Raw genomic sequence first — 16879 nt, forward strand, 5'->3', positions numbered from 1 at the left:
CCATTTTCCTTGTATAAATAGCTTGGCATGGCTACATGTAATACTTCTGCACAACAAGACATAAATAGAAGCCTGTTGGGGACTTTTTGGCAAGTTTTGCTTTTCTGCTTTAAAGGTACAACCTTTTCCTCTTTCTTTCCTCCTCTTGTTTTTCTTCTGTGATTCCAGCTTGTAAAAAAGAAGTGATGGCAGGAGAAACAGCAGCCCTCTTAGACAGCTACCTAAGAAAGCTAATAACGTCACAGAAACCTCAGGCCTGGCGGTCTTCAACTACCAAACCAGTGCCAACAATCTGGGTTTCACTGTTTGTAAAACGAAAACTCTCCATTTGTTAACATGAAGTTTGATGGGGTGTTTCTATTACTCCCAGGTGGACACCATCATCGTTCAGGCAGCCTGCACTTGAACGGCTATAATGAAAATGAAGAAAAGTGGGCCAATTTGAATGTTGAAACAATGGGATTTCCCGATAGCCTAGATGGGCTTTGGTGGTGGGAGATGGTGGGTGTGAAAAGTCCTCAACAGGATCTGGGTCTGAGAATTAGCAAAATGGGAAGGAAAAACCCAAAGAGGGGCAGGTTTGAAGATTAAAAGCAAGAATTGAACTTTTGATATTGTACAGGTAAGGTGCCTAAGCAGTGTCTATGAGAGTAATCTCCATTTCTATGATTTCCATGAGACGGGATCTTCTTCCAAAATCCCTGGCCTTGCTCTGGCCCTTCATTCTCTCCTCTTCAGGGAGGGAGAAAGTAAACCTGCTTGCCTGGACAGAATACAGTGAACCCTTGACTAACACGGGTTTGAGCTGTGTGGGTCCACTCACATATACTGTACTGCAATACGGCATCATCCATGCTTGGATATGGAACCCTGGACAGGGAGGGCCGGCTGCAAAGCTACACTCGGATTTTTCATCACACAGAGGCTCTGTGCCCCAAACCCCTGTACGTCACTCAAGGGTCACCTGTACTCATTCCCGTCAGCTTCTCCACATGTGATGTGGCACAGGCTCCATGGGAAGAAGCCTGTGGTCCTCGGCGCTGCCTGTGGCCGGAAACTCAACCCCCAGGTCCGCATCAGGAGGCCCACCACGTCGGCAGATCTCAGTCCCATGATCCGGTTCAGCCTTGATCAGGAGTAACAAGCTGGTGTTGGTGTCCCCACATGCTAGACCTCTCTGTCTGTCTCTCAGTGGTTTCACACCTTGGCCCGCTTCTACCTTTGTAAGGTTGGACATGTCCTGCTCACTCAGCCACATGATCGCGTGCTTGTTTTTAACAGGGGCTTCTTGCAAAAGATACTGCCAGAAAAAACGAAAGCCCTCCCCTATTCTAACGCCTTCCTATATTTCTTGTGAGAGTCAAGGATCAAATCTTCCCTTCCCAGTGGGATGATAAACTGCATAGGCATGAGGATTTATTTAAAACTGATGCTAGTAAGCAAATGGTAATCGATGATCATTCTACTGTTCAGTCAGCTGGCTTCTTGCCTCAGCTTTGCAGAGGTTGTATTATTAGAATTGGTGTGGCCTTTCCCGCTCTCTGCTACCAACCCACCCTACCCCTCCTCCACCTACTAAATCCATTCTCTGTTTCTCTCCTTTACAGGTGGTCTGGGTATTAGTGTATTTATCCTAGTTCTAGTAACGCAAACTTCAGAACAGCTGGGCACACACAGTCGGGTAAAAGGTCATTGCTCACCATCAGGGAATCTAGGGAAGGTGGTCTGACGGTGACCTCTATGAGATATACCAGTTCTATTGTTCCTGGAAAGACAGGTGTCATGCTGGATATCTGGTCACTTATCAGAGTTTACATTTGGGAGTTATTTGATGCTGCAGCAAAAATGGTCTTTTGACAACAAAGTCAAATAAAACACATTTACAGCGAGGCTTCTGGGTTTTCCCTCCCTTTTCTCTTTCCATCCTTTTGGGCACATTATTGCTGGAGTTTATACAGATGAAAGAGGTGATGGGTATTTTGGCATAGTGTATCATTGAAAATAATACTTATCCTCAGAATGGGTATGTAAACTGCATGTGTCGCCGTCCTGTGTGGGACCTTGCACCTGGTGTGGAAGGGAGCGTGGCATTGTCACAGTGCCAATAGGTGGCTTTTACCAAGCGAGGGCACATCAGCAGCTGTGATGCACGCGGCCACAGATGTAGAGAGCACGCCCATAAAAATAAAAAAAAAAATCCGTCCTTTTTTTGAATAGAGCCCTGGGTAATTACCCTAACCATTGTTCTATGAGAAAGCCTTGTTTACACCCTTTCATCAGTATAAGATCTAGACGGGAATGATCACCGGCATTAAGCGGTGAAGGCAATTTGCTTTTTCAATGAAGAAAAGGACCAAAAAATAATAATAATAGCGCAGAAAGATCTCTGCTCCTGAGTCGCCCATGTTCACAGCCAAGGCTCACCTCACATAAAAAGGATCCTGAGGAGGAGTCTGTCTGACCTTCCTCCTAAACAGAGCCCCAGGATAACGAGTGACAGTGTGTCCTGGGGCTGCGTCTACTGTCAGCGCAGGGAGGATGTGGGTTCTGTGTACCCAGCCCACGGGGGAGGGTCGCTGCCCTGAGGGGTGGTGTGGACTGTGGAGGGTCCAGCAGGCATGGGAGCATCTGTCCACCCCGCCCTGGGGCCCGGATGGGGTGTTCTGCAGAAAGGCTACAGAAACGTTGCTCACCTTGAGAAGTAAGCTCTCAGGGCGGGGTCCGAGTTCCTCCAAGATGCCATAGAACATGAAACTGGTTATGAGGTTTGGCCATTCAGTATGGAGTAAGATGGGAAACTATGGGACTACTTACCCCCAAATGGGAAAAAAAAAATGAGTACGCAAGGAAAGGCAACATCACGACAAAAAGAGATGGCCCCCAGAAGTCTTACTTACATTGAGTGAGGATGCCGGTTAAGGCGTTTTTGAAATTCTCCTTGGCCTCCTCCATCTCCTGCTCGTGGGTGGCCTTCTCGTTCATCAGCCGGCGCACGTGGCTGTTGGCTGACTGCACCATGGAGTAGAAGTGGTTTGCAGACCGCCGGTTCACCTCCCCTCGCTCGATCCAGGACAGCAGCACCGTGATGGCCTCTGAAAACTTGCTATCATCTGCAAGGGAAGACCACCAAGTTCAAATCACGCCAAGGCAAGGTCTTGGTTTTCACTTAGGGTCCTTTCCAAAGGCATAGCACGGTCCATCCTGTGTATATGTGAGTGTGTGTTAGTCGCTCAGTCGTGTCCGACTCTTTGAGACCCCATGGACTGTAGCCTGCCAGGCTCCTCTGTCCATGGAATTCTCCAGGCCAGAATACTGGAGTGGGTAGCCATTCCCTTCTCTAGATCTTCCCAACCTAGGGATCTAAGCTGGGTCTCCCACAATGCAGGCAGATTCTTCACCCTGTGAGCCATTAATGGTCACAACTTGACCTTGTGAGCTTTCCTACAACTAATGGTTCCATCATCACTTAGCTTCTCTTTCCTCGTCTAACTGCACCACACTGCAAAGCCCCCCAAGAAACAGAGTGGCTTACCCTCATACTACAAACTTGGTGAGCTCAGTTTTAGAAGGTCTGTTCTGGGGATCCTTTGAAATATGACACAACTGCATTCTTCCACCAAACCCAGATTTCTCTTTCTCAAGACTGGCTCAAAAACCTGTTACCTGTTTGGCCTCCCATTCATTTCCTTATTCTTTTATTGGTAACGGCATACAGCAATATCAGTTTTCTGACTTAGAATCTGCTGAGTTATGGTCAAGATGTGGATGACGGGTAAAATTACTTTTAAAACTAGTCATGATGTAAGATATTGTTCCCAAGGTAGTAGTAGCAATAGGTCAATTCTTGTTCTGCTGCAGTTCAAAACCAATTTCACTTTAGGTTTACTATAACGTATTTGATTATGGTGAAAACTAGACCATTTCCATGCTTTCAACAAAAGAGGACCTGTTCCTGGAGGGTGTGGGGGTCAGTGTGTGTGTTGGGCAAGGCTGCTAGAAATCCATTTGTATTTGATTTAGGAGTAAGGGGCTTGGGGTAGGGGACAGGAGGTTCTACCTGTAAGTAAGTGATAAAGTTCATTTCAAAAGAAAGCAAATAGACTTGCCTGTTTGCAAACAGTTACTGGAGCAGATCTCTGTTGTATGGCTTAGAGGTGGGAAAAAAGCAAGTTTGGAGGTGATTAATTGGAACCGGAAGTTGTTTGTCAGTTATTACAACATAAATCAATCCTACTGCTGCAAGTACTGGGGTTGTCTAAACTTGAGAAGTCTTTCATTTTTGTATTTTTCTACCCTCTAAAGACATAATTTATGAAAAATATCCTAGAAGCAAACACATTATAAATTAATTATACTTCAATAAGAATTATTGTAAAAATAAAGAAAACAAAAATATCCTACATTTTCCAAGTAAATTGAGTAGAGTCTGGGTTCTAAAAATCAGGAGGAAAATTAAGACTAAAAGATTCAGATACTTACTCATTTATTTGACAAATACAGAGCAGTTACTATGTTCCCTTCATTAGAGGAACACGAGAGACATCCTTATACACTGTGTATGTGTGTGTATTATTGTTTATATATTATATATTGGTCATATATACATACACACATCCAAATTCACACACACATACGTACATACATATATGCACACACACTCCAGATGAACAGATAGAGGATGATTCATATTTAGTAAAGGAATCTTATTTTATTTTACTACCCAGATGTTTTCTAATCAACCACTGTTAGTATTTTACACCCCATAAGAAGCCTGCATTTGCACAGTGCTTTCTGAGTTTTAGGCTCCCCTGGTGGCTTAGAGGTTAAAGAGTCTGCCTCCAATGTGGGAGACCTGGGTTCAATCCCTGGGTTGGGAAAACCCCTGAAGAAGGAAATGGCAACCCACTCCAGTACTCTTGCCTGGAAAATCCCATGGATGGAGGAGCTTTGTAGGCTGCAGTCCATGGGGTCACTAAGAGTCGGACATGACTGAGTGTCTTCACTTTCACTTCTGAGTTTTGCAGAGCGCTAGAAAAAAAACTGTTAATCTCTTTTCTCCCAGGCATCCCCTCCCAGACTCGGACACGACTTCACGGCTGTGGCTGCTGCTTGCCCCACAAGTACGTGCACTGTACGCAGGCAGGCTAGCCTGATCCGTGCCTGTGGAGCGGGTTCTGCCTTCTCCAGGCTGGAAATCGCGCTGCTGATGGGGCACCATCTCCAGTCCTCTCCTGCCCAGGTGGTGCCCATCTGGGCTTGGGGATCAGAGCTTTATTCCTGAGCAAACCTGCCCCCGGGGCCCTCACGCTTTGATCCGAGGAGATAACTGGCCTGAGGGAGGCCCACAGGGCAGCCTGCACAGGAAGGACTCAAGTTTCCTAGCCAATTTCAACCTGCTGCTGAGCAAGCGTGTGCACGTGTTCAGTGTCACGGCTGGCCCACAGTTTTAACTCTGGGATTTCAGTCTGAGTTCAACCCTCAGTGAACTCCAGCTGCATGAGTTTCTTATCTCATTTCATGGACCAGAGCGAGCTAGTACAGAGTCATCACACAACTTAACACCCTGTTCAGCCCGAGGAGAGGCCCATAATTTAGCCTGATGCTTGTGGGAGCCCCACTGCGACACTTACAGTCAGAATAAACTCCGCCTCCCTCCCAGTCCCTGCCTCTCTCCCTGCCTATGTGTTAGGAGAATAGGCCTCCGAAAAGACAGCAGAAATATACCTGACGCCTGTAAGAAATCCTTTTTAGCGCCCCTCCCCCACCACTTCTTAAAAGATAACAACAGAAAAGGGAACTCTTGACTTCATGGACCATTTTCCCCCTTTGCTGTGACTTTTTCATCTCGGTGTAACACAAAGAAAAATCCGAAACGTTTCTGTTATGGGGCTTCCGAGAGAGAGAGAGAGAGAGAGAGAGAGAGAGAGAGGGGGAGGGGGGGAGGGGGAGAGAGAGAGAGAGAGAGAGAGAGAGAGAGAGAGAGAGAGAGAGGGGGGGGGGGGTGGGGGAGAGAGAGAGGGGGGGGGCGGGGGGGAGAGAGAGAGAGAGAGAGAGAGAACGAGAGAGCGAGCGAGCATGCATAAACAATGGGGTCCCGTCTTCCTTTCACCCATGAATGGGCATGGTTTTTCTTCTCTTGCCTGTGGTTACACAGATCATAAATACCCTAACTTAGTGCCAGGAAGAACACACTTATATTTTAAAAACAGATGTTTGCTCAAATGATCTAAAAGCCAAATTTTATTGTTCTTCACTCTTAGACCTAAAGCATAAGTTCACCAGTGGATTATAGTTAATAAATAGTTTTCAGAGAGAGAGAGCAATTTTAGGATTAAGCAATTTAAAATACACAATGAAAAAGCAGTGAAAAAGTAAGTAGGCAAGAGACTTGCTAATATCATAATAAGTAATAGTAGGCAGATTCCATTTTCTCAATATATATGAATAAAATAAAATACACATGATATATTGTATATATCATATACATATGTACATATGGCTTGGTATATAGTTTTGAAAACGTCCAGTTTCATCATTTCTGAACTTTCTGTGGCAGGCTCATGGATGACTGATGCACTACATTTAAATTAACCATGAAAATATTAGTTAACATGTGATTGGTTAAGTCTAGTCAATATTTGTTGCCATGCAAGAAGTGAATTTATATTAATTAAGACTAAGTTGGCAGCTCCTTCTGAATGGCTACATGAGTGTGTTGGGAGTGGTCATTTTCAATATCCAAATGAAAATTCAATTCTGCCTTCAAGGGAAAGATCACTAAGAAAACAGAAAACAATATAAACTACAGGACATAGATTGCAGCACGACTAAAGCTATTCATGTGGGAAGAAATTAAAACGGCTCATAAAAATCACATCCAAGATGCAATTAGAAAAATTCCAAATACTTTTTGTGAACATGTTTGGACTTAACTCTGAACACTAGTGCCCTTTAGAAAACAGAATGGGCAAACACATCTTCTTTGCACTAAGAACCGGGAAAGTTTGCACATTATGGAGCGACTATGGACCATCTGGTCTTCCCTAGTGGATAAGACCGTAAAGAATCTGCCTGCAATGCACAAGACCTGGGTTCAGTCCTTGGGTCAGGAAGATCCCCTGGAGAAGGGAATGGCAACCCACTCCAGTGTTCTTGCCTGGAGAATTCCATGACAGAGGAGCCTGGCAGGCTACTGCCCACGGGGTTGCAAAGAGTCGGACACAACTGAGTGACTTTCACTTTCACATGGACCATTTACTTGCTCACTAAAAATTCCCCAATGTTTCCTAATCAGGGACCTCGCAATGTCACACCTGGATTACTGCAATCATTTTTTCCATGGCCTTCCTTGATTGGCATTTCCTCTTTCAATCCATTTGCTGTTCCTTTGTCATGCTCCTCTTTGTTAATACAGTTTTGACCAGAGATATATTAATATCTCTTTTGTTACCTGAACAGTATTGACTGGAGACTTATCAATACGTTTTCAGAGAGTGATACAATGAACATCATCAGGCGAGGTTGTTAGAGCTTAAAATTGATCAAGTGTTCATTGCACAACTTATGATTGTTTATCTTTCACATTTTGCTCCATTAGGTTTCTGTTCCAGCCTTGTGTGTATTATAAATGTAAAATTTTCAAAAACGACACATTGCGAAACTTTGAATGAAAAAGAATTTTTCAGTGAATCTTATGCAGATACCTTGACTGTCCGAGTGACGTATATACTAGTGTTTCAGAAGATGCCAGTTCTTCAGAATATAGTTCTGATTCAGACAATGTGAATATTAGAACAACAAAAAGACAAAAAACCTTAGTGATTGATTCTGACACAGAAAGTGAAAATGAAAGTCACAGTGCTGGAGAATGTTCCTTTGCTTCTACAGAAGAGTGGATTGTAGACAACGTTTCATGAAAATTAGAAGACTTTACACAGGTGTGCCAGGTGTAACTATTGCTTATAATAACTGGCAAGTGTTAATAAAATAACAGAATTATTTTTTGGCTGGTCAAAATAAAAATAGCCAGCCTCAGATATTAGTTTCTGCAAAAAAAACCCAGTTAATAATGAGTTAAGCACCCTGCCCTTGCCTCCCTTATTCTGCATCTGCTGTGCACTCATCCTAGGGTCCCTGGAGATCCTGGTCAACCCGGCTAACTGATCTGCTTCCCTCAAGAGTCAGCCTAAGTGCCTTTCATAAAGGAAGCTTTTCTGTAACCCTAACATGAATCAAGGATCCCTTTGCTAATGTTCCCACAATTCCTTACATATCCTGCTATTAAAATATTAGTCATTCTGTATAGAAATTGTTGGTTCATCTACCAACTGGCCTTCCAAGCTCTGAGGGTCAGGATGAGAAGAAAATTTCCAAGACATATTTCAACCTTCTGTTCACTCTGAGTTTTTCCTTTTGTAGTTTATTTCATTACACTCTATGTCTAATAGATTTTGCAGTGCATTAGTACTGGAAAGTTACAGCAAGTCCAATGGTCAAGAGTTGATAATAAACATTTTAATTTCATGTTGAAGAGTATTTTCACGTTGTCCACCAGAGATAAATGTTCTCATGGTACTTAGGCTGTCTGGTCCTTTTATCCTTCAGGCCTCTGAGGTTATTTCCATTAGCAATGAAAGTTAAGAGTGATCTCAGAAAATTACATAGAAGTCTTCCACAGTAATACGCTAACCAGCTTATCCAATGACTTAAAAATCTTTTCAAAGTTTTTTTTTTTTAATTCTTGGAAAGTAATAACCTTTGCATTTAACCTTGTATTTAGCTTTTTAATTCTGGGAAGGGAATGATTTAGCTTTCTGAGGACTAAAGAATATTATAATGATGGTCACACTTCAGTGTCACTACCTGAATCCATACCCAGTTCATTTTATTTCTAGTTACTTCAGAATTTGTCAACCTCTCTCCCTATCCCCCTTTCTCATGTTTATTCAGCATGAGGCACTCAGTAGGCATTTTAAAAATTGCATATGGGATACATGCATGCATTCTAAGTTGTTCAGCTGTGTCTGACTCTTTGTGACCCTGTGGCCTGTAGCCCACCAGGCTCCTCTATCCATGGGATTCTCCAGACAAGAATACTGGAGTGGGTTGCCATGTCCTCCTCAAGGAGAATCTTTCAGAACCAGGGATCAGCTGTTTCCTGCATTGGCAGGTGGGTTCTTTACCACTAGCGTCACCTGGGACGCTCAGATATGGGATACATCTTTCCTATTCAAAGACCATAAGCATGAGCCTCATTCTGGGGCTTGCTGAAAATACAGTCTCACCCTTACTCAGGCCTCCTGACTCAGAATCTGTATCCTCATCCAAGTGTTTCATATGCACATTCAAACTAGAGAAGACCTGGAAGAAATCACTCAATACAAACCAGGGAAACTGGTTAGGAGCTTACCTAACTTAAAAAGATCATGAAAACCGGAAATGGAAAGGGGCATCTGAGAGAGTGGAGAATACTGAAAGGCCTTCATGTGATTCCCGTGAGATTTGTGAAACTCTGTCCGCAAACCCTCCACTCCCACTTAAAGAACAGCGGCTTAAACAGCAGTCATCCTTATGCCAGAAAAAGAATGTGAAAAATAAGCCAAAGTCTTGGAAATGGGCACTGAGAGGGCAGCAGATTCTTTTGATGGAATGCCGGAATCAAGGACCCTCTGGGATTTTCTGATTTTACAGAGGTGTGAATCTCCAACTGTCATTGACTAGGCTATTTTACCATGCTTTAGCAACACAACATAAATTGTGAAAACTGATAATGCAAATAATTCTTCTCTGTAATAATGTAAATGAATTTTTGTCCAAAAGAAAATGTAAGTCTTTACAAAGCAAACTCTTTTGAACCAGTTTTAACATCTTACTCGTTCTCTCATTAATTAATGACTTAAATCGTGGACACATGTTCATTGCATATTTGTAAGACAGTCATGATTCCATTGTCACAGCATCCTTGAGCAAGCACTGACTGCAAGCTCCTCGAAGGCAGGACCCATGCGATGGTCATATCTGCAACCCCAGGCAGGGCACAGAGCCCAGGGCCCAACAGGTGGGCACTCGGTGACCTTTAATCAAATGGATGTACAGGCAATGAAGAGGAAAAGGAATCAAACTGGTAAGCAGTTTCTTCTCCCTCTTTGTGGGCAGAGGAGATCTGGCCTTGAACTTCAGAAGGCAAGGGCGGGATGACTTGAGAGAACAGCACTGAAATACGTACATTACCAGATGTAAAGCAGACGACCAGTGCATGTTCGATGCATGAAGCAAGGCATCCAAAGCCGGGGCTCTGGGACCACCCAGAGAGATGGGGTGGAGAGGGAGGGTGGGTTCAGGATGGGCCTCTGGCCGATTCACACTGATGTATGGCAAAAAGCCATCACAATACTGTACTCATCCTTCAATTAAAATAAATAAATAAATTATATACATAGGCAGGACAAGAGCCGAGACAATGAACCCTGAATATGAAAACTGAAATGCATTAGTGGAACCTGATTTCTGGCGGGTCCAGAAAAGAATGATAGGAAGGGAGAGTTCACATTTGAACAAAATGTCTCATGAATGAGAGGAAAAAAGTAAGACATTCTACAACGCTTTTCAAAGAAATCGGGATGGACACACACACCAACATACTGAATGATGTGTCTATAAAATTGTCCCTGGTTTCTGGCTTGATAGGTAGAAATAACTTACAGTGTACATATTGATCCAGGCAGAATGGCAATTTCAAGCTGGCACTACAACATCGCCAAAATTTTACTATGTGTTCCTAAAACATGGACATCCCAAAACAAAGCTCCATCTCTGGCTGCTCAATTAACCATCAGAAAGGGTGGCACCTCACCTACCCTTCAGATCACAGATAGCATGAAAGGCTACAGAAATGATTAATACTTCCCCCCTACCCTACCTAGCACCCTGGTGGCTCAGCGGTAAAGAATCTGTCTGCAATGCAGGAGACGCAGGTTTGATCCCTGGGTTCAGAAGATCCCTTGGAGGAGGGACATGGCAACCCACTCCAGTATTCTTGCCTGGAGAATTCCATGGACAGAGGAGCCTGGCAGGCCATAGTTCATGGGGTCACAAAGAGTCGGCCACCGTTTAGTGACTAAATAACAACTACAACCCTACCCTACAAGCTCACTCTCTCTTATATACACATACACACACACACACACACACACACACAATCTCTCAGATTTAGCACATGAACGTGCACTGATTATTCCTGCTTTTGGATCAGGCAAAATGTGAATTTTAATGTGATGGCCCATCTCGCCTCTGTGAAGGTCAGTAATGTCAAAGAAGTGATTCTCAAACAGGCTCCCATGCTTCACATCTCCTATGTCCTGAGAAGGAAGTCTGGCTTTCAGCTAATGGGATTTCCACTTGGCTCATAGCATTATTGATTCTTTCTTTCTTAGAACCATAAATGTTGATGACAATCTCAGTAAGACGCTGACAACCTCTTCTCTTTCTCCCTCTGGTAGGCTGTTTTGGGGCCATTCCGTATGCAAATTAGAGACAAGTCCTTGGAAATTAGGAATGTTGATCCCAAGAAGACTGTATCCTGGATAACACATCAGGGAGTCCCAAGGACACTGCTTGCAAAGCTTTGTCAAAACTTCACCTGAGGCCGAGAGAAAACATTCCTTTCATCACATGGTGAAAGATTATGTGAAATTTTCTAAAAGGGGGAAAAGTACACAAAAACTTTGAAATGCTCTTGCCAGGAGAAATCCCCCCATGAATCAGGAAATCATCTCTCCTCACTGTCTAATCAATCTCTTCCTTCCACAGTCCAAACACAAGGCTTCTCCCAGGGTGGATGGTCTGTCTTAGAAAGGCAGAAATTCATTATCTTGTCTGCTGGGTGCTACCGTCTCCAGTTAAGTGCAATTATGCTGGTATCGAGCCCCTTCTCACTTTCTCAAAGCCGTGCTATAAACTCTGCATCTGTGAGAAGTTACTTTCCAGTCAGTCTTCATTAAGTGGAATCGTCTCAGAACAATGTCTATTTAATCTGCGGGGTGCCCACTAATTTTCTTTTTTAGAATCTGCATTAACCTTAACAGACGTTGGGCGTTTGGTGCCTTAGACACTACACAATTGCAACTCAGTGTCTCATCTGACTTCAGAAGGCCCGGGGGTCACTAGATCGGGGCTATCTAGTCCCAGGAGGTTGGCCATCTCTCATCCCAGAACAGTGCTTTGTAACTGCCTGGATCACTCAAGTAAACCGAAACTAAAGGAGCTTTGTGGCTTCAAGAGTGTCAGGGGTCCAGTAGAGCGTTCATGGATACGTGTGGAGTGAATGAATGATGGCTGAGGGCAACATGCCCTCCCCATGCTTTCATTCCTGGCGTTGTGGGCAGAAATGCAACACGCTCACAAACTCCAAACAGCGAAGGAAGAGCGAAATGGAATAACTTACTGAGCATCTATTATTAAGCATAGTTTTAACACTGGGCAGGACATGGAGGGCCTTGTGGGTCATAACAAAGACTTGGCCAGACGGGAAGGATGAGGGGAAGGGATGGTTAGGGAGTTTGGGATGGACATGTACATACTGCTATATTTAAAATGGAAAACAAGCAAGGACCTGCTGTAGAGCACTGGGAACTCTGTTATGTGGCAGCCTGGATGGGAGGGAATTCTGGGGGGGAATGGATACATGTATAGGTATGGCTGAGTCCCTTTGCTATTCATCTGAAACGACCACAACATTGTTGATCTGCTATACCTCAAAACAAAATAAAAGCTTTTCCAAAAAAGATTCAGCTAGTACAGATTTTGCTGGATAAAGCTGATTTTCCACAAGAAAACTGTAAGGGTAAACAAGCATGATATAAAAGAGAGGAAAAAATGCTTGTAATAAACCTGAGATAGCAAGATTTCTCATGGGAGGAAAAAAAAAAATCAAATCCAATTAGGTATTTTCAGCTTGCATTTCCATTTCCTTTCTGACCCAGGCTTATTTTACCTGAGGTCTTGATGGCATTTTATATCCCCTTATCAAGGAAAATCATCTTCAGGGAAACAGTTTCCTTGGCTCCTCCTGTCTGGCTTTGCAGTGTTACAAGGAGCATGGAGTGGGTTTCCTCTCGGAGGCAGCCAATTTCCTAAGCAATTAAATGCTGTTTATGCTCCAAACTCTGTGCTCTGGCTGAAACTGTCAAGCTTGATACTACCTGACTGTCGCCTAAGATGTCGCCCAGGCTAGTTCATTCTACTGTGACTGCCATCCATTAAAACTTCCAATCTGTTCTCTCCTCAAGGGATCACACAGTGCTTGGCAAAGGTGCTGCTTCTAAATTCTGCATATTATGCCCTTCTATATAAAGATATATTTTTGAAATGGCAGGGTTTGTAAATGACTTTACCAAACGGATACCCCAGTCTGCTATCCTCTTACAGGAAAGGCCACGCTGTGTGGCTTGTACGTGCAGACACTCTGGTGCTGGCTTTTTAAAAAGAACATTAGTGCAGATGCCGAGCTTTCCTGAAATTCCTCCATGGGTCACAGCGCCAGGGTGCACGTTTCTGTCACTTCCTGGTGTGGACACGATCGAATGCGGTATAGCTGATGTAGTACATTTAGCTGAAACTACACAATGTGCTAGAGATAGTAGTGTTAGTTGCTCAGTCGTGTCCAACTCTGAGACCCCATGACTGTAGCCCGCCAGGCTCTTCTGTCCATGGGATTCTCCAGGCAAGAATACTGGAGGGGGTTGTCGTTCCCTTCTCCAGGGGATCTTCCTGACCCAGGGATCAAACCCAGATCTTCTGTGTGGCAGGCAGATTCTTCACTTGTCTGAGCTACAGGAAGACAATGTGCTGGAGAGTGAAGGAAAAATTATTTGTTCCGAGATCAACATTCCTGATTGAGAAGGGGTGTTCTTTCTCACTCTGCCCACTCCTTACAGATTCTGGTCTGAACAGAAAAGTGAGAGGGTGTCTACATTTGCATGTTATATGCTTTTTATTAAAGGGACAGCCACAGCCTATGTATTCATGATGGCAGGGCTCGCCTTTGTAGAGAGGCAGAGCACGTGCCAAGGGGCATTGCTAAGAGGGACTCCACAGTTACGTCAACTAAAGAAGGTTCCACGAGGACTAAGTCATTGGCCACTGCAGCTGCTGGCTTTCAACATAGCCTGAAAGGAATTCAGAGGAGGGATTAGGCATGTGGCACTCTGTGCTCTGGGAAAACTGGCAGAATGGACCTCCAGATAGGCAGATATTTTGGGGAGGAAGTTTCATGAGCCCAGATTCTTGCCTTGTCCCTCACAGAGAAAAGTACTAAAACTGTTTACCAAGATGTCTGTTCCTCGTGATGAGCAGCAACCTTCTACTGAGATGCCTGCTTGGTGGCAGGTAGCCCCTTCCCCAAAATCACGCATATGCTTCCTCCTTTATCTGTAACTCTGGAAAAGCTCCTCAGAGCCATCTTGAGAGGCTGTCTTCTGAGCTGTAGTCCTCAGTAAGACACCGAATAAACTCAACTCACAGCTCTCACAAGGTGCATTTTTCAAAAAACTTCCCAGCTCCACAGTTTCAGAGGAGCATTTCAGTGGCAATTACATCTGATTAAGGGTCCCCAAGGCCAAAGGAGAGGATGAAGACTAGAAGCAGAAGTCTTTTTTTAAAAAAAAATTCTTTTTTAGGACTTCCTTGGTGGCCCAGTGGTTAAGAATCTACCTGTCAATGCAAAGGACACGGGTTCAATCTCTGATCTGCAAAGATTCTACAGGTGGTGGGGCAACTAAGCCCGCCCTAGAGCCTGAGCTCTGCAACCAGGGCAACCACAGCAAGGAGAAGCCTGCGCACAGCAAGTGCAGAGTAGGGACCCCTCACCGCAACCAGAGAAAGCCCACACGCGGCGACAAAGACTCGGGGAAGCCAAAGATAAATGAATAAATAAATAAATGACCTTTTTTAATTCTTAAAAAAAATAGAATGTCAACTTTTTATCTTCTGAAAATAGGTCTGGGGCACCTTTTCAAGTTTCCTTTAGTGAAAACACACAATCCACTCTGAACACCGCCAGCTAGGCTCTAAAACACTCCCAAGGATAAATCACGTCTCTCCTCTCCTAAGAGGCCTTCATGACTTCTGCACTGTTGATGGAGTAAAACCCAGATCCAGCGGCAGCCCTCGGGGCTCCCGCGTCTGGCCCCACACTGGGTTCCCAGCATCACCTTCACTCCTGTCAACTTCCAAGCGGCTCTCACGTTCCCCAGAGGAGGCAACGTGCCTCTTTCCTTCTGCGCCCAATTCCCCATCTGCTTCCTGGCGTCTTTATTCCTAGGGCTCCCGCTTCCGACAAGAATGTCTTTGGGCCCTTTATTCTCTTGGAGGGGGGAACAAATTCTTGTTTCTCTTGCAAGGTTCAAGCTCTGCCTCCTCTGTGAAAGCTTTCTTGACACCTTCCTCAACATCACGCAGGCGTGTCCCCGAGTTCCCCAGCTGCTCACATACTGATGGAGTGTCACTGGCTTTGTCACAGGGCATCGTTTCCTTGGAGACACCCGTGTGTGGCCAGCGACCACAACCTGTGTCCTCTCTTTAAAACCTGACATGCCCGATAACAGAGGAGGGGTTGACTGCAACTCTGACCAAGAAGGAAACAGAACTTCACACATGTCCTCCTACCTTCAAAATCTGGACCCTCCCCAATCATCTGTGGTTCACTGTGGCAGGTACGAAAGCCTCTGTCTGTCTCTCCCAGGGTCTCAAACCCAGGAGATGAGCACAGCAAACAATTAAAGAAATGAAACGCTCTCACTTCTAAACCTCATTCTTCTGCAGCTGTTAGCAGGGTCCCTTCCACCCCGGCTCTGAAGACAGAGGGGCCCTCTTCTACATTTCTCTTCTGTCCTGCACGTGCCCCCAGCCTGATGAGCCTTTGGGGAAGCTTGGTTAAAAGCCCAGTGGAGGTGCAGACCCTACAGATCAGCAGGGGCCCTGGGACCGCCCGGCCCCACAGGAGGAGACACAGGCCCATTCAACACGGGTGGGAACCTGGCAGCCTGCTTTGCAGTTAGTACAGCTCTCCTGCCCGTCTTTGCATGAATTTTGTGAGTGATGAACGCACCCGATCAGAGAGAACTCAGAGGCAAGGGCCGGGTGGGGGCCGGGTTCTGTCCCGGGAGCATGAGGAAGCCCAAGTGGGTGACACCAGCTCTATGAGATCAGGATGCAAAGGGCCAGGAGAGACGCCCGGGGCCTCGGCGCCTGGGGAGGGCGCTAGCCGGCGCGGACACAGAGGAAGCCAGCGCCAGGCTCCTACCTTTGAGCTTCTCGGCCAGCAGGGCGGCCTCGTGCTCCGAGTAGTGCATGATGGGCGGTGGCGAGGGCGGCCGCAGGCGGTCCTCCTCCAGCTTGCGCCGGTGCCGCTCCTCGCGGGCGCGCATCCGCTGCTTGCACTCCCACTCGTAGAAGTCGTCCCGCGCCTGGGCAAAGTCCACGTGCAGGCGGCCCGAATCCTTTTTGTCCGTGCTGGACCCTAAGCGCATCCGGTAACCTGAAACCAACGGGGGAGCCTCTGGTCACATCACAGGGTCACGACATGGTCCTGTGCCACTGTCGACAGTCAGGTCCAGGCCATTCAAGGTGAACCTAGGAGCTCTTGCTGACCTCTTTTTCCCTTAGGAAGGACATCCTTCCCAGGGGAGGTGGGAAGCTGCCGTCCTCTGCGATTTGGAACGGGCCAGGGCAGCTAAACTCTTCCATGGGAGGTGATCTCCAAGCCAGTGTTACCAAGATGATCGCAAGAACCAGGACACCTATCCTAACTCCTTCTTCCCTCTGGCTTCCAGGAAGCTCACAAACAAATGGAGCAGGGAGCTTTTTATCTATCCACCCCTGC

The 16879-nt window shown here is 45.5% G+C and overlaps 1 protein-coding gene across 1 annotated transcript in view; it reads right to left on the minus strand.

The window, feature by feature from the left end:
- Positions 1-16879, minus strand: part of ENOX1 (ecto-NOX disulfide-thiol exchanger 1) — a 246523-nt gene that overhangs the window by 159401 nt on the left and 70243 nt on the right. The window contains exons 5-6 of the mRNA XM_068984510.1: positions 16301-16534; positions 2898-3110 (exon numbers count right to left, since the gene is read on the minus strand). Of these exons, the coding sequence (XP_068840611.1) occupies positions 2898-3110; positions 16301-16534 (447 nt within the window). The remainder of the gene's footprint in view (positions 1-2897; positions 3111-16300; positions 16535-16879) is intronic.

This window comes from Capricornis sumatraensis, chromosome 12 (assembly GCF_032405125.1).
Source record: "Capricornis sumatraensis isolate serow.1 chromosome 12, serow.2, whole genome shotgun sequence".
Classification (NCBI taxonomy): domain Eukaryota; kingdom Metazoa; phylum Chordata; class Mammalia; order Artiodactyla; family Bovidae; genus Capricornis; species Capricornis sumatraensis.